The 27,639-nt window shown below is 37.8% G+C and overlaps 1 protein-coding gene across 5 annotated transcripts in view; it reads right to left on the bottom strand.

Moving 5' to 3' along the window:
• SMAD2 (SMAD family member 2) overlaps positions 1-27,639 on the bottom strand; it is an 88,970-nt gene that overhangs the window by 44,269 nt on the left and 17,062 nt on the right. For all 5 annotated transcript variants that reach the window (XM_065533861.2, XM_065533863.2, XM_074022342.1 and 2 more), the window contains one exon: positions 10,343-10,631. In XM_065533861.2, coding sequence (XP_065389933.1) covers positions 10,343-10,578 — 236 coding nt within the window. In that variant the 5' untranslated portion in view covers positions 10,579-10,631. The remainder of the gene's footprint in view (positions 1-10,342; positions 10,632-27,639) is intronic.

Raw genomic sequence — 27,639 nt, 5'->3', positions numbered from 1 at the left:
ATTACAGGAAAACCCTTTTAAATTACTTAACTTCATTATAAATTTTTGTTCAGTATCTCTCAATTTCCCTATCATCCTAAATAAAAATATAACCTTCTTTCACTGCCCCCAATCCCCACTGTCCTAGCAAATTTCAGAGAAATTATATAGCCATAAAGATAAGCAAAGTTCTAAAAGACAAAAGGCTGGGGTGAAGGATTTAGTGAGAAGTCTCCTTACATATTTCAGTTCTAATTTAAGTATTATTAGTGATCACAGTTTCATAAGAGCACCAAGAGCATTTCATAGCACTTCCCATAATAACCCAAAGACAGAATTGAAAGTTGGATTCTGAGAGTAAAGACTAACCTACCGCTTCACGGAAAACGATGATGATAATAGAAGAAATCTGTAGTTGTGACATGTATTTGAAAATAAAACATCACTGGCTAATTTAACCGGTATCACGATTATATGCAAAAAAAAAAAAAAAAAAAAAAAAAGCTTTTATTTCATGCAGACACACGTAACATCCCTTTTTTCTCTCCACATATTCTCCCTGTCCCCAGCAACCACTAAATTTGGAATTCTCAGTTTTCAAAAGGAGGATACAGACAGCTCATGAAACAAGCTAGACTTAGTGAGCTCCCTCCCGCCACCACTCTAGTCATTGCTCTCCAACAAGCTCTTCTCAAGCTGCTTTTATCCCGTCTACACAAAATCTCAAAAAGATTTCAACACTTTCCAGTCATGTCCAGATATCTGTATTAACAGCAAATGTTTTCAGAAATTAAAAATCCAGCCAGAGCAAAGCCAAAATCTCACTATCTCATTAATTCTTTTCGCGCTACCTCTTCCAATACTCTCCATCTATTATTCTTAAGGCCCCTCCCGGTTCTGAAATAGCAGGAAGAGGGAGTCTGAGAGAAAAGGGGCACAATCTTATGTGGCTGGCTGGACTGTGATCTGCTGTGACAGTAATGTGATGGAGTCCTGTGGAGGCTGGAAGTCTAAATGCAGACTCTCTCACCTACAGTTAGTTCCTGATGCAGGAACTTCTCAGGCTGGCCTGCTTGGATCACTGCGACCCTCCAACCAAGTATGGCCTCTTGATCCTTTCAAGGGACGCCAACTTCAACTATTATGTCTTACTAAAGTCTACTTAGTCCATGGGGGTAATTCTTCCAGCTTTGACCCATCGAACTCTGACAAAGTGCTGGCCACTCCCATTGTGCCCTTTCTTCATTCTACTGATACAGGGGCAGCTCCGGCCTTTATCTCACTTTCTAGGCTTTTTCAGACAGAAGTCAAGTACCAGTCTATTTTTCTGTCAAACCTCAGCAGACACTGTCAAACTGAGAAGTTCTTGTCAAGTCCTTCAAATTGGATTAACAAAAGGGAGAAATACCTTAACATGTACTACTCTCGCCAAAAATCTTTTCACTATGGGGTCCTTTCTCCTGAACTCATCATCTTTATACAGCCTAGAGGTGAGTAACAGGTTTTAACCGTATAACTGCTTGACTCAGGGTATCTTTTCTGCAATCATGAATGCCATAGCACCTCAATTTTGAATGTAGGTTATTGGCAATCTACTGTTCTCAGATTTGGGGTAAATATCAGATTTGGTAAATACCAAAACAGATCCTATTATAACATTCTGCTACAGTTCCACTTCCAGGTAAAATATAAGCAGGTCACAGCAGTCCAATGTTCTTACTAGAGCGGAAAAAAAAGAAGGGAAAAAAAAAAACACTTGCTCAAAAGGCAATGGAGAGCTATCAAACTAATGAGATCCAGCTGAACTAAAACTGCAACAAAGCAGCTTTCTAGGTGAACTGACAAATGCCTATCACTTCCTCCCCTGGGGTCATGTGCAGATTCTAGGTGCAGGCTGAAGGCTTGGTCTGAGAAAGAACCTCTGAGGAATAAAACAGTAGAACTTTTGACAGTCACATGAGTATTGCCCCTCAAGACACTCATCAGATCTTAAAGCTGAGGCTAAAGAGCTCATACTTTGAAAGTCACCTCATACTTCGAAAAAGTAGAAGTGAATTTCCCAGTGTTTCAGGGGTTAGGTGACAGTCTAACAAGCTTTCAATCAAAATCCCTGGAAAGCTTTGTTTGCAGAAAGGGTATAATCCAGTGGCAGACTAAACCAAATTAAAATGGCAGTCTAGCCCCACCCAGCTCAATTGCTAATTAGATTAAGGTGAGCATCCTCTCTATCTACCTGGTAAAGGTAGGAAAGGTCAAATACTCTGGGGAAAGCATTGTTTGCAAGATCTTTATGGGTGAACTTTACATAATGTACACAATATATGGCATACAATAAATACTGTATGACATGAAAATGCAGGAAAATTTGAGAAAGGAAAGAATGGACAATAACAGAAGCAGACCAACAGATGATCCAGACATTAGAACTGCCATACAGAAGACTTTAAAGTAACTATTATAAATATATTAAGGAAATAGACAAAATAGATGGAGAATTTCAACAGATTTGGGATCTGTAATATCAAAGGAACATACCATAACTGAAGGATATAATATTTGAAAGTAAGAACTTACGTAGGCTTAACAGACTGAATACAGCACAAAAACAGGACCAGTAAACTCAAAAGTAGATCAACAGAAAATATCTAAATTGAAAAAGAAAAGAAAAAAAAGGAAATGAAAACAACAGATTGTACGAGACGTTTTGATTTTAGCCCAAGCACAAGAGAAGATTTAAAGCAAGATATCCTAAACTGCTGTTTTACTATTATCTCACCTCTCCACAGTCCATGTATGGGTACTGTCTATCTCAGGCACTTTGGATAGTGATACATTTACTTACATTGCCAGTGAGGACCACACAGGCCTGGAAGGACTCTACCACAAGACAGGAAGGGGAAGGAGTAAACAGTATGGTTTTTCCCCGGAATGTAGTCACATAAAAATGGCCTGGGTATGACATTTTGGGCTGGATGGTAAATACTTTAAAAAAAAAAAAAAAAAAAAAAAAACCTGGGTATCCTTGAATGGTTCCAGATAAGGCTGGAAACAGCCGGGTCCTGTGGCTCACGCCTGTAATCCCAGAACTTTGGGAGGCCAAGGCGGGCAGATCACAAGGTCAGGAGATCGAGACCATCCTGGCTAACATGGTGAAGCTCCGTCTCTACTAAAAATACAAAAAATGAGCTGGGCATGGTGGTGGGTGCCTGTAGTCCCAGCTACTCAGTAGGCTGAGGCAGGAGAATGACGTGAACCCGGGAGGTGGAGCTTGCAGTGAGGCGAGATCACACCACTGCACTCCAGCCTGAGTGACAGAGCGAGACTCCATCTGAAAAAAAAAAAGACTGGAAACAGACCAAGGATGTTGGGAAAACAAAAGATTATTGTAATTTTTAAAATGTCTATTTTAGCGAGGTTGACTCTCTTTCCTGATGCTAATATGTTGATTTAATAGCACAAGAAAAGTGGGTATATTATTCATTGCATCAAGTGTTACATGATAAAATTACAGAAATTGATTAATTTGGGTATAATTCAGTAATTTTTATAAAGGGCAAAAGTCTTAGGGCAGGTAGGTATTTTCCCTGGTAAGGTAAGTGATAAAAATGTACCATTTAAGAAGCTATCATATACACAAGGGACTTTGAATACCAGGGTCCTGGAGTAGGAGCCCCCTCAAAATACCTAACTGTAAATGCAGGCACCAGACAAGGTCCAGGGTTTAGCAAAAAGCCTTCCAAAGTGTGTTTCCCATGATACTCGACCTCATTACAAATGCTTTCACATTTATAAACAGTGTATGACAAACTGGATGCTAAGGCTGATAAGAGGTTCCTATTCCCCATAACCTCAAAGTTCTAATTCATATTTATAAAGTTTTGCTGTTCTGACTTTATCCACAAATTTTATACATTTAATAAACTAAATTATACATCATGAAATGTTGCCTGGCAAAAACTTTTTCTAAGCAGAGACAATACATTTTAATGTCTACAATGTAATGTGAGTTCTCTTGAAAAACAAAAATGGAAAGAAAACGAAGACCTAGAATATCTGAATATTAGCAATAGATCATATTCCTAGCTATAATGTTTTATAGCTTATGAAGCTCATTTACATTATTTCAATGGACCCAAAAGTCATACTGTGAAAGTACTCAGATAGCACTACTGCCTTTCACAGCTGTGAATAGTAAAAAGTACAGATTCCCCAGGATCTACACTCATCAATACTGAAGAAGCTGACACAAAAACAGGTTATCAAACTTGAAATTCAGAGTTCCCTCCACCATAGTGCTTCATACATATTACGATACAGTCAGACACACACACACGCCTATGTATGAATGAGAAGAAAGAATTATCCTATTACGAAAAAGCACTCGCTTAAAAATGGAAGAATACCACAGACTGAGTTCAAAAACACTTCTCTTTAGCTATTCCTGGTTACCTAAAGAAGCCAAAGGGTATGAACATGAAGTTAGAAATAAAATATGACAGTTTTTTTAATTAGAATTGCTCTATTCCAAGACAGTCTGCATAAAGTTACCAATTACTCTGATGTTTAAAAGTCTGTAAGAGGTGGCCGGGCATGGTGGCTCATGCCTGTAATCCCAGCACTTTGGAAGGCCGAGGCGGGCGGATCATCTGAGGTCAGGAGTTCGAAACCAGCCTGACCAACATGGAGAAACCCTGTCTCTACTAAAAAACACAAAATCAGGCAGGCATGGTGGTGCATGCCTGTAATCCCAGCTACTCGGGAGGCTGAGGCAGGAGAATTGCTTGAATCTGGGAGGCAGAGGTCGCAGTGAACCGAGATTGTGCCATTGCACTCCAGCCTGGGCAATGAGAGAGAAACTCTGTCTCAAAAAAAAAAGTTTGTAAGAGGCAAAACAAAACCCAAATGTTAATGGCAGCATTAAAAAGAAACATCCTGGAAGGATACATGAGGCACTAGTATACAATATTCACTACAGAGGAAAACTGGGTGACAAACGAACTGGGGTGGGAGGGAGACTGATTTTTCCACTGTATAATCACGGTTGATTTTTCAGTTATGTACATGCTACTTTATGTTTTTAAGCAACTTTTTTTTTTTTTTTTAAAGGGACAGCCTCTCACTATGTTGCCTGGTAAGGAGTGCAGTGGCTGTTCACAGATGTAATCACCACACACTGCAGCCTGGAACTTCTGGGCTCAAGTGACCCTCCTGCCTCAACCTCCCAAGCAGCTGGGGCTACAGGTGCACACCACCACGTCTGGCTAGTAATATACTTTTTGAAAGAAAAAATAGTCATAAACATACAAATATCAAAAGAGAAAGCTAAAAAAATAGAAATGCCCTTTAACAGAAAAAACTGACTTCAAAGAAAAGAGACAAGAATAGTCTTGTCATAAAAAGGCAAGAATCAAATTGCTCAGAAGTCCTATTTAAACATTTAATTGTGCTGACTATAAAAATGATACACTTTTACATATAAATATTAGGAAAAAAACTACAGGACTTTTCTGGGTCATCCATACTCATTTGGTATGACCAATCAAAAATTTGGTCAATTAATCTCTAAAAGTTTCATAATTAAGTGTCAACATTTTTAGAAGTATGCTTTATCGAGCTAACAAAACTCATTTCTAATTTGTTAATATACATAGTGAATTTTATAGAAAGCCCTTTCTAGATCCATGAGGATCATAAAGTGCTTCTTAAACATGATTATGTGGTATCTTATACTAACAGATTTCCTGTAGTTGTCATCCTTGAATGTCAACAATAAACATTACCTAGTCATTTTTGTGTGTGTGTGTCTGTGAGACGGAGTTTCGCTCTTGTCGCCCAGGCTGCAGTGCATTGGCTCAATCTAGGCTCACTGCAACCTGTGCCTCCTGGGTTCAAGCAATTCTCCTGCCTCAGCCTCCCGAGTAGCTGGGATTACAGGCGCACACGACCACATCCAGCTAGTTTTTGTATTTTCAGTAGAGACGGGGTTTTGCCAAGGCCAGGCTAGTATTAAACTCCTGACCTCAGGTGATCTGCCTGCCTCGGCCTCCCAAAGTGCTGGGATTACAGGCGTGAGTCACTGTGCCTAGTTATGTTTTTGTGGTTTTGTTTTTAATAAACCACTGAATTCTAGTTTCTGATACTTTATGACTTTTGCATCTATGTTTATAAGAGAGTGGTATAAACTTGTCTTCTGCTATCCTTGTTTAATTGTGGTATAAAAAGTGTTCTTTATTAGAGTTAAAGAAACTAAAGGTTAGGACTGGGTTTTTTTCTAATTCATATTAAAAACAATACAGATTCCAATGGACTGGTGGAAACAAAGAAAAAATGATACTGAAATGAACATCAGAAATCTGACAATATTCTGGTTATTTCCTTAGGATGAAAGATCAAAAATATGATTACATGGTCAGAGTACCACCTTAGGAAAGTCCTTTTAATTTATGCTTATGGAAATAAATTTTGCATTCCTATACATTTATGAATAATCAGTATTATAATAGCCATTTTAGACCCCATAGTCCTTACTTTTAACTTTACAGAACTCCACCCCTTACTTATAACTTTACAGAATGTTTAACACTTCAAAGTCCCTTACTTTTAACTTTACAGAACTCCATCCCTACTGCAATTTCAATTTTGCTTTATTGTGGATAATAATATATTGACAGCTTTTTCCTTATGTCTGATTCAACTGCCATTCTGACTTCATGACCAAGTGGTCTCCCATTCCTCGAACTCAAAAATGCTTGAGATGAAAAAGCTTCCTGAAATTTTTTATTATTTAGCTCACTGCAGCTTTTATTGAGGTTAAGCTCTACCTATAAATTACTCTGTGTCACCATAGAAAATGGTGGGAAGGAAGCAACAGTGACATATCTATAACTACAGCTTCTAAACTGCCAGAGGCAACAAGAGTAATGAGATGAAGGGAGTGGGAGGTACACAAAGCCAGGACTATGTTTCTGTCCTAACTTTAACCCCACTCTAATATTAAGGGGCTGAGAGTAGAGAGGAGGAACTGTTCAGTAAACATTTCAACAGAAAACATTTGCCATTTCTTAAAATTAAGCAATTTGTTTCCTGTTCTTCATTAGTTGAACTGAGTTGTATTTTTTGGCTTATAAAACTATAAAGGCACTTTATTAACATTTTATTTGAAATTCTGAGTAAACGTGCTTACAAATCCATTGTGTATCACATTTTGAATAATTCTGTTTAAGCTAAGGTTTAGATTTATCCATAACAGACCTTTTTCCATGCCGCTTCCCATCTTTTACACTCTACATATAAATGAGCTCCCTGAATTCCAACTAAATTTCTTACATTTAAGAATATTTAGCTGTTAAGAAATGACTAATAATGTGACACAATTTAATTGTTCTACTACTAAAAATAAGCTTTATAAAATATATGGCACCAAGCTACAGTGTATAAAAAGTTAAAATTTTTTTGATAGACCATGATCAATAACAAATCTCCATTTTTGCAACATCTAAAAAAACCACCAAATTAGGCAAATTTCTATGCTTCAAGGAAACTTTAATAGTGAAAAACAAGATAATGGAGAACTATCACTTCAACTTCATTAATCAGGTGAAAGGGCAGAAAAAAATGTTTTTAATGATGAAGCAGCTCTAGAATATGAGCTCTCAGAGATCTCTATCTCCATAAGAGGCTGTAAAAAGAATGGGAAATAAGGAAAAGAGCTATGACTAAGGTTACCTCCTCCACAGGTTAAATACCAGCAATGGCCAATTTTAGTACTGTTGTACCTCCCTAAAAGATTAGACTCTCTCAGGCTCTGCTCTGTGGATAACCTCACTGCAATGGCAACTTGAGCCTTATTGAAGTTGTGCAAAAACATGGCTCTATCTCTGCCTGTATCACACAGCTCCCTTCGATCAAGTGATACCAGTCTCCTGGCCTCCATTCTTGACAGCCTCATAAGGAGTTTTCTCACTGCAACCTACGGTGCACTTCAAATTAATCTGACTTCTGAGCCTTCAGACCCTAAGGCACTTAATGGCCCCAATCTCACCAGTCACCCTCAGGTTAAGTGTGAACTCTGGCACAGCATGCAGTGACACCTTACTACCTACACACACTCTGGCCATTTGCTATCCCTTACTTTAAACTCTAAGGACACCCAACTTGTTTGGAACACTTCACCAATCCTCCCCAACCTGCCAATCTCCATACCACCACACCACATGTGATGAAACAGGCTTCTAATTCCTCCTTTACCCTGCTCAACTCAAAAGCACCAGTATTCCTCCAGAAGGAAACTTTCCACAAGCCTCCTCTGGATATAGCCCAAAGCATACTTCTTTTATAACATCTACCAAGCCTTATGAAACCATCTTTTTCTTTTTTTTAAGTTTATCTCCCTTACTAGAAAGTAAGTAGTTTAAAAGCAAACACTGTATCTTAACTCCAGTGAGGAGGAGCATATCAGGCATGTAGTGGGCATATGATAAATGGTTACCTAACTGAAATCCCACACACTACACAATGAAGAATGAAATACAGCTGGACTTCTCAGCCCATTCACCAGGAAGTCCTCAGTTCCACTTCTAAAACCCAGGCCAAATCTGTTTACTTCGTGTGCTAGCACAGCCACCACGCCAGTCCAGTCTCTTATCACCTTGCATTTAGATTCCTCACAGTCTCCTCATTTTCCTGCTTCCATCTACCCTACTACACACATACCACTCTTCAGCAGCCAGAAAAATCTTTGTAAAAATGTGTAAGATCCTCTTTAAAATCCATCAGAATAAATTTACTTGCATCCTGTTATATTTAGACTAACATTCAAACTCTCACCACACCCTAGGATGCCCTCCATAAGCTTTGGGCAAGTCTTGTCCTCCATCTACACAGGGCTCCTTTTAAATACTCTAATACAAGAAGCTCACCTCAGTGTCTTCACCCTGGCTCTTCCCTCTGCCTAGAAGACTCTTCCCTCAGTTGGCTGCTGCTTCTCGAAGCTCTGCGCAAGCATCACAATCCAACCCAAAGGAGCTTTTTAATTCTTCATTCTATCATATCACCGCATTTGGTTGTCTTCTTTGCACTCATTACCATATCAAATTATAATTAATTTGTTTACTTGTTTATTGTGTATTTCTATCCCTTAGGAAGGCAGGAGTTTTGTGTTTTGTTAGTCACTGTATCCCCCATATGTCTAGAAACAGTGCCTCTACACAGCAAACACTCAATAAGCATTTGTAAAACAAATGAACAAACCAAAAAAAGCAATCTTTAAGATATACATAAAACAAGTAAGGGAAAGAAATGGATGGTCTACCAAACAAGGCAAGAAACATTCTGCTGTTAGTATTTGTAACCAGACAGGGTGTACTGGTGTTATTGGGATCTGTTATCTACAAGCATCAAAAGTGTACTTCCCAAAGTTCAAAGTCAAATAGAATGGTTTCACATGCTATATGCTAGCCCACGTTATGACACTGCAAACAATCATTTTAGAGAATTCTAACATTTCTTAACACTCCCCCCAAAACCTGTAATGTACACAAGTAGTAAAACATATTTTAAAACATGTGCCACTTTATTAAAAAGCAATACTTATGACAGTGGTACTTATCTGTAAATGATTAAATTTATCCTCAGAAAACTTCAGACTTTTAAAGTAACAGGTCCTCCTAACCTAAGAGGCAGGTCTTTAAGACAGGTTCTGACTAATGCCTACCACATACAAGAAGCCACCTACCACACTATTCTTTCTTGGAAGTAATGCTGCAACGCAAAGAAAAACGATATAAAATTCTAACACACTATTCTTTCTTGGAAGTAATGCTGCAACGCAAAGAAAAACGATATAAAATTCTAACACACTATTCTTTCTTGGAAGTAATGCTGCAACGCAAAGAAAAACGATATAAAATTCTAACACACTATTCTTTCTTGGAAGTAATGCTGTAACGCAAAGAAAAACCATATAAAATTCATTAAAAAGTGAGCAGCCTCTTTTTACCTCTGACTGATGAACGTTTTGACCAACGGAGGAGAAAACTATAGGCTGCTACTATGTTAGTGATAGAAAAAGCTTCAATTCTTTATTCAAGTATCATTCAATCACAGAAATAAGGAAAACATACAAATTTAGGCAATGAAGATAATAAATCTAAGTATCTTATTTAGCTTGATTAAACCTTCTCACTATTCAAGAAAATAATTTATAAAACAAGTCAGCTAGTAAAAACAATTTATACAAGGTTAAAAACAGTCGTATTTTAATCATCACTTTTTTACAGGCAACTTGAAAGGAACACAAATTCAGTAACTTTCCTTCAGATTCCTTGACACAATTTGATCAAACTTGGGATCTAACGAAACTTACCTTGGTATGGTAACACATTTAGTATTACAGTTTTGCGTGGTGATGGCTTTCTCAAGCTCATCTAATCGTCCTGTTTTCTTAAGCTTCTTCACCAGACTTTTCACTGCTTTCTCACACCACTTTTCTTCCTGCCCATTCTGCTCTCCTCCACCTGCTCCTCCAGACCCACCAGCTGACTTCTTCCATCCCAGCAGTCTCTTCACAACTGGCGGAGTGAATGGCAAGATGGACGACATGTTCTTACCAAAGGCAGCAAGCCACGCTAGGAAAACAGCCTCTTGTATCGAACCTAGCAAAGATATTGAAAGGATAATGTAGAGACTAACTTGAACATCAAACATCAAGTAATAATTTCAACTTATCATAGAAAGCAAACTGCAAAACGAGACAGAAATTCAAATTATGACTTTCCCAACAGACTTCTCCACCCATGAAAATGTTATCTTTATGAATTTAAATGAATTATGGAAACAAACTCTTCTAAAAACAAGAATGTTATAAGGACGCCTCTTGTGGGAAAATACAGTAATTTTGCAAGTAAAATCAGATACTTTTAACGATTTTTCACTACCAATACTGTTTTAAACTCTTAATAGTGTCAATTAAAATATTTTCACAAAAAAAGGTTTTCTTACTTTTTAGAACTTCAATCTACTCTCAAAAGACTATACAAAAATACATTGAAAATCTGTAAGCCCACTCTCCCCCAGGTTTTAAACTTTCATAACTATCAGGAGGCAAAATCTACAGTTACAAGAAGGGAAAATGCATCAAGTGTGAAGTAATCAAGAATAAAGAAAAAACCATGGCAAACAGAGTCTGTGGAGAAAAGCTGTTGTCTGGTTTCACCTGCCCTTGAGAGAAATTTTTTAACACATATTTTTTTCATTTTCATCTAAATAACAATTTGCATAGTGAGTAAAGTCAGATCATTTCTCTTCCTAATTTAAGGAATTGTATCTTGTCTTTTCTCTTCCATAGGAATTATTTTTATTAAGCTGTTTTGTCTATTCAGCGTCATTTTACAAATATAAACATGTGTACACACAGTTATCCACATTCCCACCACCTTATTCCTGTACAAAAGTAGCATAATAATCCTTGATTTTGTATATCTTGAATTTTTTTTTTTTTGCTTAATTCTCTGTAGGTCATTCCTTATCAGTTCACAGAGAATTTAGAAAGCACCATCCCCTCAATTTTCTAGACTCCACTACTAATACTGATAAGTACTACGTAACTTTTATTCCTGATCCTTTAATTGGGGCTTAAAAACTTTTTCGCTCCAGAAGCTCTTAATATCTCCTCTGTGATTCTGAAACTTCATAATGTTCTAAGAGGGTATGCAGTGTTTATTCTTTTTCTGATCAACTGTTCTGAGCACTTAATTGATACTACAATTCTAAGAGTTTTATTTTTTATTATTTCTTTAATTATTTTCTTCCCTATTTTCCCTGTAGTCTCTCATGGAAGTTAAGACTTCAGCTTTACTAGTATTGCTCTATCAGTTAAGACATTTCTACATGTGATTCACATTCCAAGATCTGGGTAACCTCTCCTTTTACTGCTGTTTCCTTTCTCATGCCTTAGCTCTTACGCTTTTCTTTTCTTTCCTTTGCCTTCAATTTTAGTGAGATGTAGGATAAAGGAAAACACGTGTTCAATTTGTCATATTTAATAAAGGTCCCAAAAGCATCCTTTTTAGAAAGTAAAGAGGTCTCTAGTCTTCACATCACACACCCCAAATACTGAAATGGTAGTTTTCAAAGTGCATCTTTATGAAAACAATGATGCTTACATTTTCATTAGTTTGTTCCTTAATAATCATAATGATCAGACAATAGTTTTTAAACTCACTTTGCACATATTTTTAACGTTAAAGAAAATCCTAACACAAGATGCAAATTTATTTCCCATCAAAGAACTGGCTAATTTTCATAGATTATATGCTAAGATTCATTTCCAATGTACACAAACTGCATTCCTGCTCTAAACTCTCCATAATTCCATTATTTTGGTTTGTACCACATGGAAGAATAATTTTTTTTAAAATATTCCCTCTTCTCAGGATAGTCAATGATTAGTGAAGAAGACTGACATGATCAAAATACACATGACAAATAAGAGAAATTGCAATGGGAATTACAGGTACACAAAGAAACACCACCTAACTTTGCATTAGGTGTCAGGAAAGGTTTTCCTGAGGAAACATTTGCACTTCCTTGGCAGCTTGCCATTTATTCATTCCTTCTTGCATTCAACAATTTTCTTTTACTCTTCTTTTTTTTTTTTGGCCCATCTATTGTGCCTGTATTTACCTGTTTATTCTCAAATCCTATCTATGTTACTCATCTGCAGACTACACTTCTGAGCTGGGATGGATAGAAGAAGAGAAACCCTTTGTAGCAAGGTATTGGCAGCGGGGAATGGAGAAGCGGTAAATTTCTAAGGGCACAGAGATCAACCAGCAGAGAATTGCAATACACAAAAGGAAAGAATAGATAATTAGGGAGACAGAAGGAACAGAGTTGATAAAGAAAAAGTTACAAATTACAGGTTCTTGCTTGAAAAACCAGTTGAATGAAAATACAATTGGCCAAAATATGAAGTATTTGGGGAACATAAGTGTTGTGTTAGTCAAGCTACATTTGCTGTGACTATGAAACTCCAGGAGGTGCCCAATAAGCAGGTAGAAACAAAGGTCTGAGGCTTAGCACAGAGATCAAATTGGTCACGTGGTAATGAAAAGCTGGTATATGGGAGAGCTCAGAAACCGCCAAGTTAAGTGAAAAAAATTTCTAAAAAATACATATAAAGGAGTTACCAAACGGAGGAAAAATGTGGATGATTAGGGAGAAAGGTGTCATGAATGCAAAGGACAATTTATAGCAATACAACATGATAACCCAACTTTTAAGTGCCAACGCTAGGATATGAATCAAGCAGCATGATGCCAGAGAACAAGTACTTAATTGTGTCAATATACTGTGTTGCACATAACAATCTGGAGCTAATCTGGAGACCTATATAGAGCCATTAAAGGCTGAGCTCTTTATACAATCAACGGAGCTATCTGTGCCTGACAAATTAGTCCATTAGACAGCATTAGAATAACACATTTAGCTCCAACTCCTTTCTCAATCTACAAATCATTTAACTAGTCTTTCAGTCTCCATCTTCTTTCTTTGATGCAAACAGCTTTCTAAAATGCATACTGCATGTCACCCTACTACTAAAAATCCTTCAATATTTGCAAAAAATAATAGTAAAATGACTTAATATGCTTTAAGAACACACAGTGTAATGCTTCAAAGAACAGATTCTGAAGCCAGTTGGCCAAGTTCAAATCCCAAGGATGACACTTACTAGCTGCATGGCAACCTCTATACACCTCAGTTTTCTCAGCTGTAAAACAGGGATAACAGTACCTATCTTAAAGCCAATATAACAACCTCTATAAAAATGTAATATGAGCCACATATGTACTTTAAGTTTTCTAGTGACATTTTTAAAAGTAAAAGGAAACAGGTGGCATTTTAATGATGTATTTAACCCAACATATCCAAAATGCCATCGTTTCAACATGCAATCAATATAAAAAAAAATTTCATACTAAGTTTATAAAATTTGTTGAGTACTTTACACTTACAGGACAACTCAACTAGGACTAGCCACATTTCAACTACTCAATAGTGACACAAAGCTATTGCCTACCCATATTGAATGGTCCAGCCCTAACTACTCAAAATTTCTGCCTACTCTCCCTATCCCATATTCTCTATAAACTGTTCATAAACACCTCTATTTAACAACTGTAGGATCCGTAGTAATGTGACATTTTTCATTCCTAATATTTAAATTTATGTTCTCTCTCCCCCTCCCCATCCTCTTTTGATCAGTTTTGCTAAGTGGTCAATTACATTAATCTTTTCAAAGAACCAACTTTTTCTTAGCTTTGTCAATTTTCTCTATGTAGGAATTACTTTCTATTCACTAATTTCTGCTCTTGTCTTCATTATTTCCTTACTTCTACTGTCTTTAGGTTTGATTTCCTATTCCTTTTCTACCTCCTTAAAAAAGCTTTCTTTTCCAATGCATAGATTTAAGGCTATAAATTTCATCTTAGCATTTCAGCAGCAGCATTCCAGATCATTGTAGTTCATCTTCATTTTCAATCAGTTTAAAATATTTTCTAATAGCCATCATAATTTCTTCTTTGAGCCATATGTCCTTCATAAGCATAGTATTTTATTTCCAGGCAGCTGGGAATTTTCTAGTTATTTTTTGTTATTTTTATTTACTATAATACAAACAACATATTCAATTATTAAAATCAATGATATTTGTTGAGGCTTTGTTTATGGCCCCAGATTATGGTCAATTCTAATACAATTTCCACGTGCAAGGGAAAAGATGGTTAATACCAACATTAATAGTTTCAATGTTCTACATATGACAATTAGATCAAGCCTGCTAATTGTGATGTATGTACGTCCTATATACCTGCATCCACTGTGATGGCATATTTGTCTGTTTCTTTCAGTTCAAAATAAAATTTTTGGTTGATAGATGTCCGGGCTGTTTTACTGGGTACAGATTAAGGATTGTGATAACTCTGGTGGATCAATCCGCTTACACTATAAAATGTAGTTCTCTTTTTCTACTAGTGTTTATTGTATTAAAGTCTCCTTTGCCTGATTAGTACAGCCACACTTATTTCCTTCAGTTAGCATTTGGATGGTATATCCTTTCCCAACATTTTCTCTCAATCTTTCTAGGTACTTATATTTAGGTAATTATTATTTGTCCAGTCTGATAATTTTTGCCATTTACTTGAAATATTTAGCTCATTTCCATGTAATGTAATTGCTAATTTAGTTGTCTGCTTGTTTTATATTTTCTTTCTTGTCTTTTGAATTTATCACATATTCTATATCCAATTTTTGTCTGTATTCATTTGTTACATTCTTTTCTTTTAGTGGTTACCCTAGATACTTCCTTATTCATCCTTCACTTAACACAATTTCATAAATATACTTTTACTACTTCCTCTATAATGCCAGAATCATAGAACGCTGCTGAGAAGCAGTTTTGCTATGAACGAGACTACCTCTGGTTTGTCCCTGTTCCTAGGATGAGACTCTGCTGAGCTTTTATTTCAAAAGCTAGTAGATGCTTATCTTTGAGGTACCTAGATACTATTAGAATTGCTTTGTTTTAAAGAGATTTCTGGTTTAGCTCTCTAGCCTAAGCAGCTTCAGAATTTAGCAAATGTCTACGGGGAAGAAACTGGGTGTGCTGAAAATCATCAGTGTGTATTCACCACTTCCTCAAACGCTTTCAACTCTCACCTATTGTTCTCAAGTCGTTTCCCTTAGAGAATCTTTATCTCAACACCACAGGACTAGAAAATATCCCAATCTCCTTTTCTGAGATTCTGGTTTATCTCTTCCACCCAGTTGAACTACGGAATTTAGCGAATATATTGAGGGGGTTCTCTGTGTTTAAAGACCCCTCATATTTCCAATCTGCCACTCAGGCTGCAGCCCAAAGGCCTCCTCTAGTCTGGACCCAGGAAAAACAACGATCAGCTGCAGACCTCTCCCAGCTCACTTGTGAAAGGTACTCCCCCAGGTTGCAAAATTTTGCTTTCTTTAATCATTTTTACACTCACTGTTCTCTATCTAAATATATAAATGTTGTAAATTACCTGGCTTTTCTAGTTGTTTTATTAAGAGTCTTGGACTACCAAGAACTACTACATCCTATCCCCCAAAATAATCTCATTCCATTTTAGTAAGTATTTTACAACTATAAATCTGTGAGTTGAAATAATTTTACGACTTTATTTCACAAGATCACGTACCACTTGAGGACAGAGATGGAGAGTTAAGATTTGAGAAGAATGGGAAAAATTTAGAAACCTAGCCCTGAGAAAAATCAACCAGAATGAAACAACAGAAAATGTGTCAGGTATATATTATCAGACTATATATTTTAAAGTATTCCACAGAAGGAATTCCACTTCTGATTAGGATGTAGAAAGTTACAACAGAGCATCACTTTCATTCTAATAATCAAAACTAGCCAGATAAGCTACAAAATCATGGTCTCTCTGAGCCAGAGAGTTAAGGATACAAAGTAGCCTAAGTAGAACTAAATTCCAAAGTGTAGAGCCTTGAGAGAAGAGAGGCTGCATGGATGGTCTCTTTCCTGGTGGAGTGGCTAATGAGGAATAATCCTGCCATGAATGAAAGTAAGAAGAAACCAGCCTACATGTGCACTGACATGACATATTAAATTGCAAGGATCCCACAGAGCAAGACTGCATCCATCCCAACCACTCATTCCCACAGGTTTCCACTAAGTACTTGCAAAAGTATGTCAAAGGTTGGACACGGCTGGAAAGCTGAGGGAGATCCCTTAAGGAGCTTAAGATCTCCCACAAATGCAAACAATCTACCCTCTCAATGGGGGGTGGTGGGGAGGGACAGGCAAGAAAGGTGAGAAAAAGATGATCCCACGAGACTCTAGACATTGAGCTGCCAAGGGCTGGGGTAGGACAGAAGAGATGAGAAAAACTTTCACCCAGATACTCAGGACATTGACCCACCAAGGCTGAAATGAGCAGTGAACTTGAAGACAGGGTAGGATTGCTAAAAGAAACCTCTGGAAGGTATTAAGAGCAGAAAGATCTCTCACTGGGCACAAAAGCCTGGAGACAGCAATAGAGAAAGAGGGGGTGGGGGGAGAGAAAGAAAGTAAGAATGACCAAGAAATTGATAGCTGAGCTATAGAGAAATCTCTCATGGTTCAGAAAGCTGATGGCTCAGCTATAAACCAAAATGAGATCCAAAATCACACTTGGACAACACAAGAAATGATGGACCATTTTCTAAAGGTAAATATTATTTACTTCCATCTCCATTGTTTTTATACAAATGTTCAGCATTCATTCAAAAATTACAAGATACAGGAAGTAGCAAACAGTCAAAACATGAATAAAATCAGATAACTATAATAAAAATTCTAAAGAAGCTGATGGAACAGATGGCAACATGAATAATGAAAAAATTTCATCACAGACATCAAAGTTACAAAAGAGGATCACAGGAAAATGTTAGAAATGAAAAATACAGTATTAGAAATTAAAGATATCATTAGATGGGCTTAACAGAAATAAGCATGAACCTGCAGACAGGCCAAATTAAAGTATGCAAATTAAAATACAAAGAGGGAAAACACAGTGTAGGGAAAAAACTCAGAATATCCAAAACCAAATGTCAGTTGGGTTTAATTGGAGTGCCAGAGGAAGATGAAAGAGAATGGAGAACAAAAAAATGTATGAAGAGACAATGGTCACAGATTTTTCAAGAGATGACAGATACTAACCCACATATGGAAAGATAACACATTCATGGTCAACCTGCTGAATATTAAAGATAAAAGTAAGGATGAAAAGCCGGACTAGGACAACAGTTAAGAATTCCTGGGAGCCCCAGACAGAAAAGAGAATTTGCACTCATTCGCAAGCTCTTTTCCAAGGGCCTCAACTGAGTGCTCTTGAAAAAAGGCAGAAAATGGGAGAGAGCTCCTTCCTCTCCACTCGGTGGCATCTCGTATAAAGCAAATGCCTTCAACTATGACGGGAGATGCAGGAAAGTCTACCAAACCCAAAGGCAAGCAAAGATCCCCTGCCTCAAGGGGAAAAGTAGAGCAAAAGACATGTGCTGTTGAGTTGGGGGATGTGTGGAGCACAACTTACTCACCCATCTCCCACACACAAACATACCTTTCACTCTGTAACAATAACCACCACATTCTACTGCCAGGGGAAGCGAGGAAACATTGCTACCACCAGTCCCAGACAAAGGTACACAGATGCTGAGCAATGAGAAACGACAGCTGTCTGATATTTAAAAAGGGACAACAAACTGGCTTGGACCCAAGATCCCGTACTAATACATAGCAAAGGTCTGTTACTACTAGATGCAAAAACCCTTAACAAAATATTAGCAAATCACATCCAGCAACATAAGAGAAAAGGTCATCATCACCAAGCAGGATTTATCCCAAGGAGAAAAACTGGTTTAGCATTCAAAAATCAAGCACCTCATTTATAGTACAAAGGAGAAAACACACCTATGATTCTCTCAAATGAGCAAGAAAAAAGGTATTTGAAAATGTTAATTCAACACTCATCTATAATTTAAAACTCCCAGCAACACTAAAAGAACGTTCTTCAATCTGAAAAGGACATCTATTAAAAACCTAGAGCTAGCATCATATGTCATGAAGAAACATTAAATCTCTCCCTTACAACTGGGAATAAGACAAGGATATCCACGGTTACCCTTTTCTATTCAGTAATGCATTGGATGTTCTAGCCAGGACAACTAGGCAACAAAGAAAAGATAGACTGGAAAGAAATAAATAAAACTGACTTTATTCTACAGTGATATGACTGTCTCCATGGAAAAGTACATGGAATCTACAAAAACACTGGAATTAGTAAATTTAGCAAGGTTTCAAGATAAAGGGTCAAGAGGCAAATTCAACATACAAAAACTATTTCTACCTACAAGCAAAAACATTTGGAAAATGAAATTTCAAGAAATATGCTTGAAACAACAGATATTTTCTACATATCTAAAGAAAGATACTCAAGATCTCAACACTAAGAATTACAAAATATTGCTAAGAAAAATGAAAAACACTGAACAAAGAGAGACCATGTTCATAGACTGGAAGACTCATATTGCTTAAATGTCCATTCTTTCCAATTTGATATATGGATTCAATGCAATCCCTACCAAAATTCCAGCAGAGTTAAGAAAGTCATACGATGTAAAATTCATATGGAAACAAAAAAAAAACTAGAATAACCAAATCATTCTTGAAAAACAAAATTGGAGGCCTCATACCACCTTATTTCAAAGTTTACTAAAAAGATTTAGTAATCAAGAGTATAGAGTAGGCACAAGAAAAAAAGATCAGTGGAACAGAACAAGTCTAGAAATAGACCCACACATATACAGTCAACTCATTTTCCAGTAAAGCACAACAAGGTCAATATAGTTTGCAACAACTTTTCAACATGGAAAATAATAAGCCTCAACCACAAGTGCATACCATCTTCAGCGGGAAAACAGAATCTTAAGCTCTTAGAGGAAAACACAGAATACATTCATGACCTTAAAACATAAAAAGCATTAACCATAAAAGAAATACAGGTTGAGTCAGGCATGGTGGCTCACAGCCGTAATCCCAGCACTTTGGGAGGCCAAAATAGGTGAACTGCTTGAGCTCAAGAGTTCAAGATCAGCCTGGGCAGCATGGCAAGATCCCATCTCTACTAAAAAACAAAAAAATAGCTGGGCATGGTGCGTGCCTGTGCTCCCAGTTACTCAGGAGGCTGAGGTGGGAGGATCATTTGAGCACAGGGATGTGGAGGCTGCAGTGAGCCAAGATCACTCCACTGCACTCCAGGCTGAGGCAGAGCAAGACCCTGTCTCAAGAAAAAGAAACAAAGGAAAAAAAAAAGAGAAAGAAAGAAAAAGAAATACAGGCCAAGCATCCCAAATCTGAAAACTGAAATCTAAAATGCTCCAAAATCTGAAACTTCTTGAGTACCAACATGACACCCAAAAAACAATGGTCATTGTAGTATACAACTATAATGCAAATATTCTAAAAATTGGAAAATACCTGAACCACTTCTAGTCCCAAGCATTTTGGATAAGGGATACTGTGTATATAATGTAAACCATCAAAATTTAAAAATCACAGAAAAAGATAACCTCAGCTTTTTTGTTAAACAGAAAAAGAACAAATTACAGACATCTCATAAAAGAGGATACAGGAGCACATTAAGAGGTATTTAGTATCACCAATCATCAAGAAAACGCAAATTAAAACCATAATGCAATACCATTTCACACCATCTAGAATGGTTTAAAAATTTTCTGACACTACTAAATGTTGGTGAGGATGTGGAGTGTATTAGTATACCATTGCTGCTGTAACAAATAATCACAATCACAGCACAAATTTAGCAAAATCAGTTTCAACGAAGTCACAGTGTTGGCAGGACTGATCCTCCTGGAGTGTCTGAGAAGTTTGTCCTTGCCTTTTTCAGCTTCCAGTGGTTACCTATAGTCCTTAGCTTGTGCTCCCTTCCCCACCTTCAGAGCACATCACTCCAATCTCTGCTTACATTGTCACACTGCCTTCTCTTCTGCATTCAAATCTCCCTCTACAGCCTTCTAATAAGAGCTCTTGGCATTCCATATAAAGCCCACCCAGATAATCCAGGATAATCCCCCATCTCAAGATCCTTAACTTAATCACATCTGTAAAGTCTCTTTTGTCATATAAAACAACATTCACAGGTTCTTGGGATTAGAACCTGAATATCTTTGGAGACCATGATTCAGCCTACCACATCAAGCAACTAGAACATTCATATTCCACCGAAATGGAAGTATAAAATGGTACAGCACACTTGGAAAACCGTCAAGTTCCAAAAAGTTAAACATAGATCTACCCTGTATCACACATTCAGGAAAAATAAATATATATGTCCACAAAAAGAAACCTGTACAAGAATGTTCATAGTAGCCATGTTAATAATAGCCCAAAACTAAAAACAGTCAAAATACCAAAAGAAAACAAAAAATTATAGTGTACTCATAAAAAGGAACACTGCTCAGGAACAAATATGAATGAGTTTATACACTCCACAACATGGATCAGTCTCAAAAACATGCTGGGCAAAAGACAAAAAAATATAGACTGATTTCATCCATGGCTTCCTACAACAGGCAAAACTAATCTAATGACAAGTCAAAATGATCGTCTCATAGGCACTGAGGAAGAGAAGTGGAAATGTTTGGACAGAAGCACAAAGTACCTTTCTAGGGTGATAAAAGTGTTCTCTATCTTTGTTTTATTCCCTCGCTCCTGTAAATCCACTGAATTCCTGAATGTTTTCTATCTTGTTTGAGAGGTAATCACACGTGAGTACAAATTACCAAAACTTACAGAACTGGCCAGGCCCAGTGGCTCACACCTATAATCCCAGCACTTTGGGAGGCTGAGGCGGACAGATGGCTTGAGTTCTGGAGTTCAAGACCAGCCTGGGCAACATGGCGAAACCCTTTCTCTACAAAAAATACAGAAAAAAATTAGCCATGTGCATGTCTATAGTCCTAGCTACTTGAAAGGATCACCTGAGCCCAGGAGGCAGAGGTTGCACTGAGCCGAGATCGTCCCACTACACTCCAGCAGCCTGGGCGACAGTGAGACTATCTCAAAAACACTCACAGAACTGAACATTTAAAGTTTGTGCTTTCACGTATGTTTACTGCGGCACTATTCACAATAGCAAAGACTTGGAATCAACCCAAATGTCCATCAGTGACAGACTGGATTAAGAAAATGTGGCACATATACACCATGGAATACTATGCAGCCATAAAAAAGGATGAGTTTGTGTCCTTTGTAGGGACATGGATGCAGCTGGAAACCATCATTCTTAGCAAACTATCACAAGAACAGAAAACCAAACACCACATGTTCTCACTTATAGGTGGGAACTGAACAATGAGATCACTTGGACTCGGGAAGGGGAACATCACACACCGGGGCCTATCATGGGGAAGGGGGAGGGGGGAGGGATTGCATTGGGAGTTATACCTGATGTAAATGACGAGTTGATGGGTGCTGACGAGTTGATGGGTGCAGCACACCAACATGGCACAAGTATGCATATGTAACAAACCTGCACGTTATGCACATGTACCCTAGAACTTAAAGTATAATAATAATAATAAATTAATTTTAAAAAAAGAAAGCAAACTAAATAAGACTTGAAAACTACAAAAAAAGAAATAAAAAAAATAAAATAAAAACTTTTAATGATGGGAAAAATAAAAAAAATTAAAAAATAAAGTTTGTGCTTTTTAGCAATGTAAATTACAATTCAAAAAAATTAAAAAGGTGCTGGACAAACATATTAAGAAGTTCCTAAATAAACTAAACAGACTTCTTTACTGAAGAACTTCTCAAAAGCTTCAACATGTCAACACACATTGTAAATTTCAGAAGACAGGAGGTTGCAAGTGACCAAAGATGTAAGCTTAGAAGGGTCTATGCAGAAGTGTACATGCAGATAGCCTCTGCAAGTACATGTAGGCAAATGTTCGCGGATGGAGGGTGGAAGGGGTATTGTTTTAAGGACAAAAACTGAGAGCCCAAATGACAGCCAACACAAACTTACATGAGGCACTGACAAAATGGTTGTTCTAACAGCTATACAATTGATCCTTGGATAACATGGGTTTAAACTGTATAGGTCCACTTATACACAGATTTTATTCAAGAAACACTGCAAAATGTCTTGGAGATCTGAGACAATCTGAAAAAAAACTCAGAAAAACCAGGTAGCCTAGAAACACTGAAAAAAACTAAGAAAAGGTATGTTATAAATGCATAAAAGATATGTAGATACTAGCCTATCATTTACCACCATGAAATACAAAAATCTACTATAAAAAGTTAAAATTGATCAAAACTTACACAAACACAGACCATACGTGGAGCCATTTACAGTCAAGAGAAATGTAAACATTCAGATGAAGTATTAAATCGTAACTACACAAGATTAATGGTAGTACATACTGCACTACTGTAATAATTTCATCGCCACCTCCTGTTGCTATCACGGTGAGCGGAAGTATCGCGGGTATCCACTGAGTGGGGCTAATCATGTCTGCATGAGCAGTTCTTCTCTCCAGTAAATTGAGTATCACGGTAAAAAGTGATCTCTCACATAGATCATGTAATTTTCACCATGTGTAGTGCAAGACCACAAGCCTTGACTAACACCATGAGATCTACATGATGTACCACTAGTGATGCTGAAAGTGCTCCCAAGAAGCAGAGAAAAACCATGACATTACAAGAAAAACTCCAACTGCTTGGTATGTACCGCAGACTGAGGTCTGCAGCTGCAGTTGCCCGCCATTTCAAGATAAATGAATCCAGTGTAAGAACTACTGTTTAAAAAAAAAGAAATTTGTGAAGCTGTCACTGCAGCTACGCCAGCAGGTGTGAAGACCTTGCACCTTCTGTGAAACAACTTTTTATCTTATATTGAAAATGCAGGTTTTATGTGGGTACAGGATTGCTATAAAGAAAGGCGTACCTATAGACTATCATATGGTTTGAGAAAAAGCGCAGTCATTATATGACAACTTAAAGCAAAATTAAAGTGAAGGATCTAAAGCTGGAAAATTTAATGAAAGCAAAAGATGTCTGAGAATTTAGAAAGAGGCGTGGCTTAAGAAATGTCAAGATAACAGGAAAGGAGCTTCTGCCAACCAAAGTAGATGAGTTCCCAGGTGCCATTAAGAAAATCATTGAGAAAGAGTGTCTGCCTGAACAGGATTTTAATGCAGACACAAGTGCTCTATTCTAGGGGGAAAAATGCCACAAAGGACATTTATTAGCAAAAAGAGAAGCAAGTACCAGGATTTGAGGTAGGAAAGGACAGGCTAACTCTACTGTTTTGTGCAAATACAGTCAGGCTTATGATTAGGACTGCCCTTCTCTATAAGGCTGCTGACCTCCAATCCTTGAAGGGAAAAGATAAACACCAGCTGCCACAACAAAAAGGCCAGGGCAGCCAGAGCCCTTTTTCTGGATTTGTTCCACCAATGCTTTGTCCCTGAAGTCAAGTACCCTGCCAGTAAAGGACTGCCTTTTAAAGTTCTTTTGATATTGGACAATGCCCCTAGTAACCCATAACCCCATGATTCCAACACCAAATGTGTCAAAGTTATCTACTTGTCCCAGAGGACATTAATAACATCTCTAAATCAGCCTCTACATTAGGGAGTCGTAAGGACCTTTAAGGCTTATTACACACAGTACTCCATGGAAAAGACTGTCAATGCTACGAAAAAGAACTCTGATAGAGTGTCACCAAAGTGTGGAAGGATTACGCCATTGAAGATGCCATTGCTGTTATAGAAAAAAGCCACGAAAGTCATCAAGTCCAAAATGACACATTCCTACTGGAGAAAACAGTGTACAGATATGCCTGACTTCACAGGATTTACACCAGAGCCTATCAAGGAAATCATGAGAGACTGTGGATATGGCAAAAAAAAAAGGGGGGGGGAGGGGGGAGTAAAGGGCTTCAAGATACGGATCTTTTTAGAGAAATTCAAGGGCTAACAGACACCACATCAGAGGAATTAACAGAAGACAACATAATGGAGATCAGTGCTTCTAAATCAGCTCCAGATGAGGAAGAACATGCAGAAGAAGCAGTGCCAGAAAACAAATGACATAGGACAATCTAGCTATATATATATATGGTTTCAGTTATTCAAGGCTGCTTTTGACTTATAACACAGATTCTTCTATGCCATGGGCACTGAAACTAAAGCAAAAGGTGTAAGGAGGATTGGTACCACACAAACATTTTCAGAGAAATGAAAATGCAAAAAAGTCAGGCAAAAATTACTTATTTTCATAAAGTTACACTGAATGTGCCTGACTCCTAGTCTGCCTCTTCCACCTGTGAGACAGCATGACCAACTACTCCTCAGCCTACTCAGAGTGAAGACAATGAGGATGAAGACCTTCATGATGATCCACTTCCACTAAGTGAATAGTATATGTATTTTCTCTTCCTTATGATTTTCTTAGTTTCTTTTCTCTAGCTTAAAGAACACAGTTTATCATGCATGTGACATACAAAATATGGGTCAATCAACTGTTTATGTATTGGTAAGGCTTCCAGTCAACAGTAGGTAATAAGCCTTAAGAGAGTCAAAAGTTATATACAGATTCTTCACTGTGCAGAAGGACAGCATCCCAACTACCCCATTGTTCAAGGGTCAACTGTATATTTACTAAAAAAGAAACTAAGTAAAAGCTCAAAAAAGAACTTCAAATGATCAAAAGAATGTTCTCAAAAAAGTCCTCAAACTGAAGATATTCAGCCCTTGGTATAATTTGTTAGAAAATATAATGGCCCTAACTGCCGGATGTGGTGACTCACGCCTGTAATTCCAGCACTTTGGGAGGCCAAGGCGGGGGCTGAGGCCAGTGGATCACGAGGTCAGAAGTTCAAAACCAGCCTGACCAACATGGTGAAACCCCGTCTCTACTAAAAACACAAAACTTAGCTGGGCATGGTGGCAAGTGCCCGTATTCCCAACTACTCAGGAGGCTGAGGCAGGAGAACCCGGGAGGCAGAGGTTGCAGTGGGCCAAGACCACACCGCTGCACTCCAGCCTGGGCAACAGAGCGAGACTCCATCTCAAAAAAAAAAAAAAAAAAAAAGAAAGAAAAGAATGGCCATAACCTAATATAATCATACTCACACCCCTCAAAACAGAAAAAAAATTAATGCGTCCTCAAGCTCAATTCAGGAGACTGGTCTCAAGGCCTCCCTCCAGGAAGAGGCAACATAGCATGCCAACCCTTTTTAGGGATGTATGGAACGCCACAGAACAATACTGCATCGGCAACCCTGGGGGTCCAACTAGGGTTCAAACACTAAAAATGTGAAAGGAGTCAATAATAGGATTATGTACCTTTCTTTAGCAATATAGTAGAAATGGTGGGAAAGTGAGGTTTGCGCATAACTAGGGAATTGTAATGCAAATAAAAGAGCAACAGTGAACTTAACAGTAGCCCAGTTAAACTGTAATATGACACACAAATAAGCACTGTAGTATGTAACTTGATAAAATAAAGCAAATACACAAAACTCCATCAAACACACGTAATAATCTACCAACTAAAAACCTGGGACTATTGGGCAGCAAAAAGTGTACCTGGCTACCTTTGGCCCCGTTGGAATCCTACTCTGTGCCACAAAATATGCTCTAGAGGAGCCAACTACAGACACTGTAGTATGCAGCACAGTTTTATCCTAGCACAGAGAACAGGATTAATTTAACCTTTGGAAAGGAAAGGTGTCACTGAAGTTGACACCAGAGCACAAGTATTAAGAGAGAGAGTACACCAGGTGGGAAGTTCAGCATGTTTTCTAAAGACAGGAAATGTTCTAGGAGAGATGAAAAATTTAGGTTATCACTAAAATATGGTGCACAGGAAGCACTGTGGTAGAAGATGAGGGGAAAATAAGACCAGTGCAGATTAAAAAGCTGAAGACAGAAATTACTGCTAATGATAGGAGTATTACTTCATTTATTTCAGTGACAATCTGCATTTTGCTGATCTACTGGATGTGCAGTTTAGGGAAAAGGACTGAAACACAACTAATGTGACCAACTACCTAATGTAACTGAGTAGCATGTAATGGTACATTAATCACTATTTGGAATGAGGAAAGAGAAACAACCCTGAAGGCTAAAGGGTCAGTTTTATACATGCCTTTATGTAAGTAACTACGTTCATCACATGGCCAGGAGGCAGCATAAAATACAGTAGACTCGGGAGATAGCAATCAATGTACAAGTAAGGGTGTGTGCCGGGGCTAGGCTGAGACAACTGGTGTCTTGAAGAAAAGCAGAGCGGCCAATCTCTAGGCTTGGTTTCTGAGGACTGTCCAGGCCTGTTCCAGCTCCACAATTATATCCTCAGAACAAAACCTCTTTTTGAGTTAACATGAGTAATATCTCTGTTCCTTGCGAAAAACTGATAGAGAAAGCAAAATTTAAGAAGAATCTCTCTAGAATATCTATATCTTTTGTTCAATTACTCCATTCATAAGAATTTAGCTTAAAAAAATGAATAAAAAATGAAGCTTCTGTATAAACAGCAAAAATAAAAGTGATTTCCAGCATTAGGAGGAATGAGAGTAAATTGTTTCTGTAACACTTTCTTTTGAGACGGAGTTTCACTCTTGTTGCCCAGGCTGGAGTGCAATGGCGTGACCTGACTCACTGCAACCTCCGCCTCCTGGGTTCAAGCAATTCTCCTGCCTCAACCTCTGGAGTAGCTGGGATTACAGGCAGGTGCCAACGCGCCGGGCTAATTTTTTGTATTTTTAGTAGAGACGGGGTTTCACCATATTGGCCGGGCTGGTCTCGGACTCCAGACCTCTCAGATGATCCATCTGCCTCAGCCTCCCAAAGCGCAGGGATTACAGGCATGAGCCACCGTGCCCAGCTTCTGTTACACTTTTGTCAGGAGAAATGTTTCTTATGAGTTAAGCTGTATTCCTAAAAGTTTCCTATAAAACCTTTACAGTATTTTTTCTTCACTGAAATGAAACTACCTTAAGTTAAGCCTATTCTAGGTCATCTGAATGG

This window comes from Macaca fascicularis, chromosome 18 (genome assembly GCF_037993035.2).
Source record: "Macaca fascicularis isolate 582-1 chromosome 18, T2T-MFA8v1.1".
NCBI classification, from domain to species: Eukaryota; Metazoa; Chordata; class Mammalia; order Primates; family Cercopithecidae; genus Macaca; species Macaca fascicularis.
The sequence above is the reverse complement of the archived record's forward strand: the minus strand, read 5'-3'. Positions and strand labels throughout refer to the sequence as shown.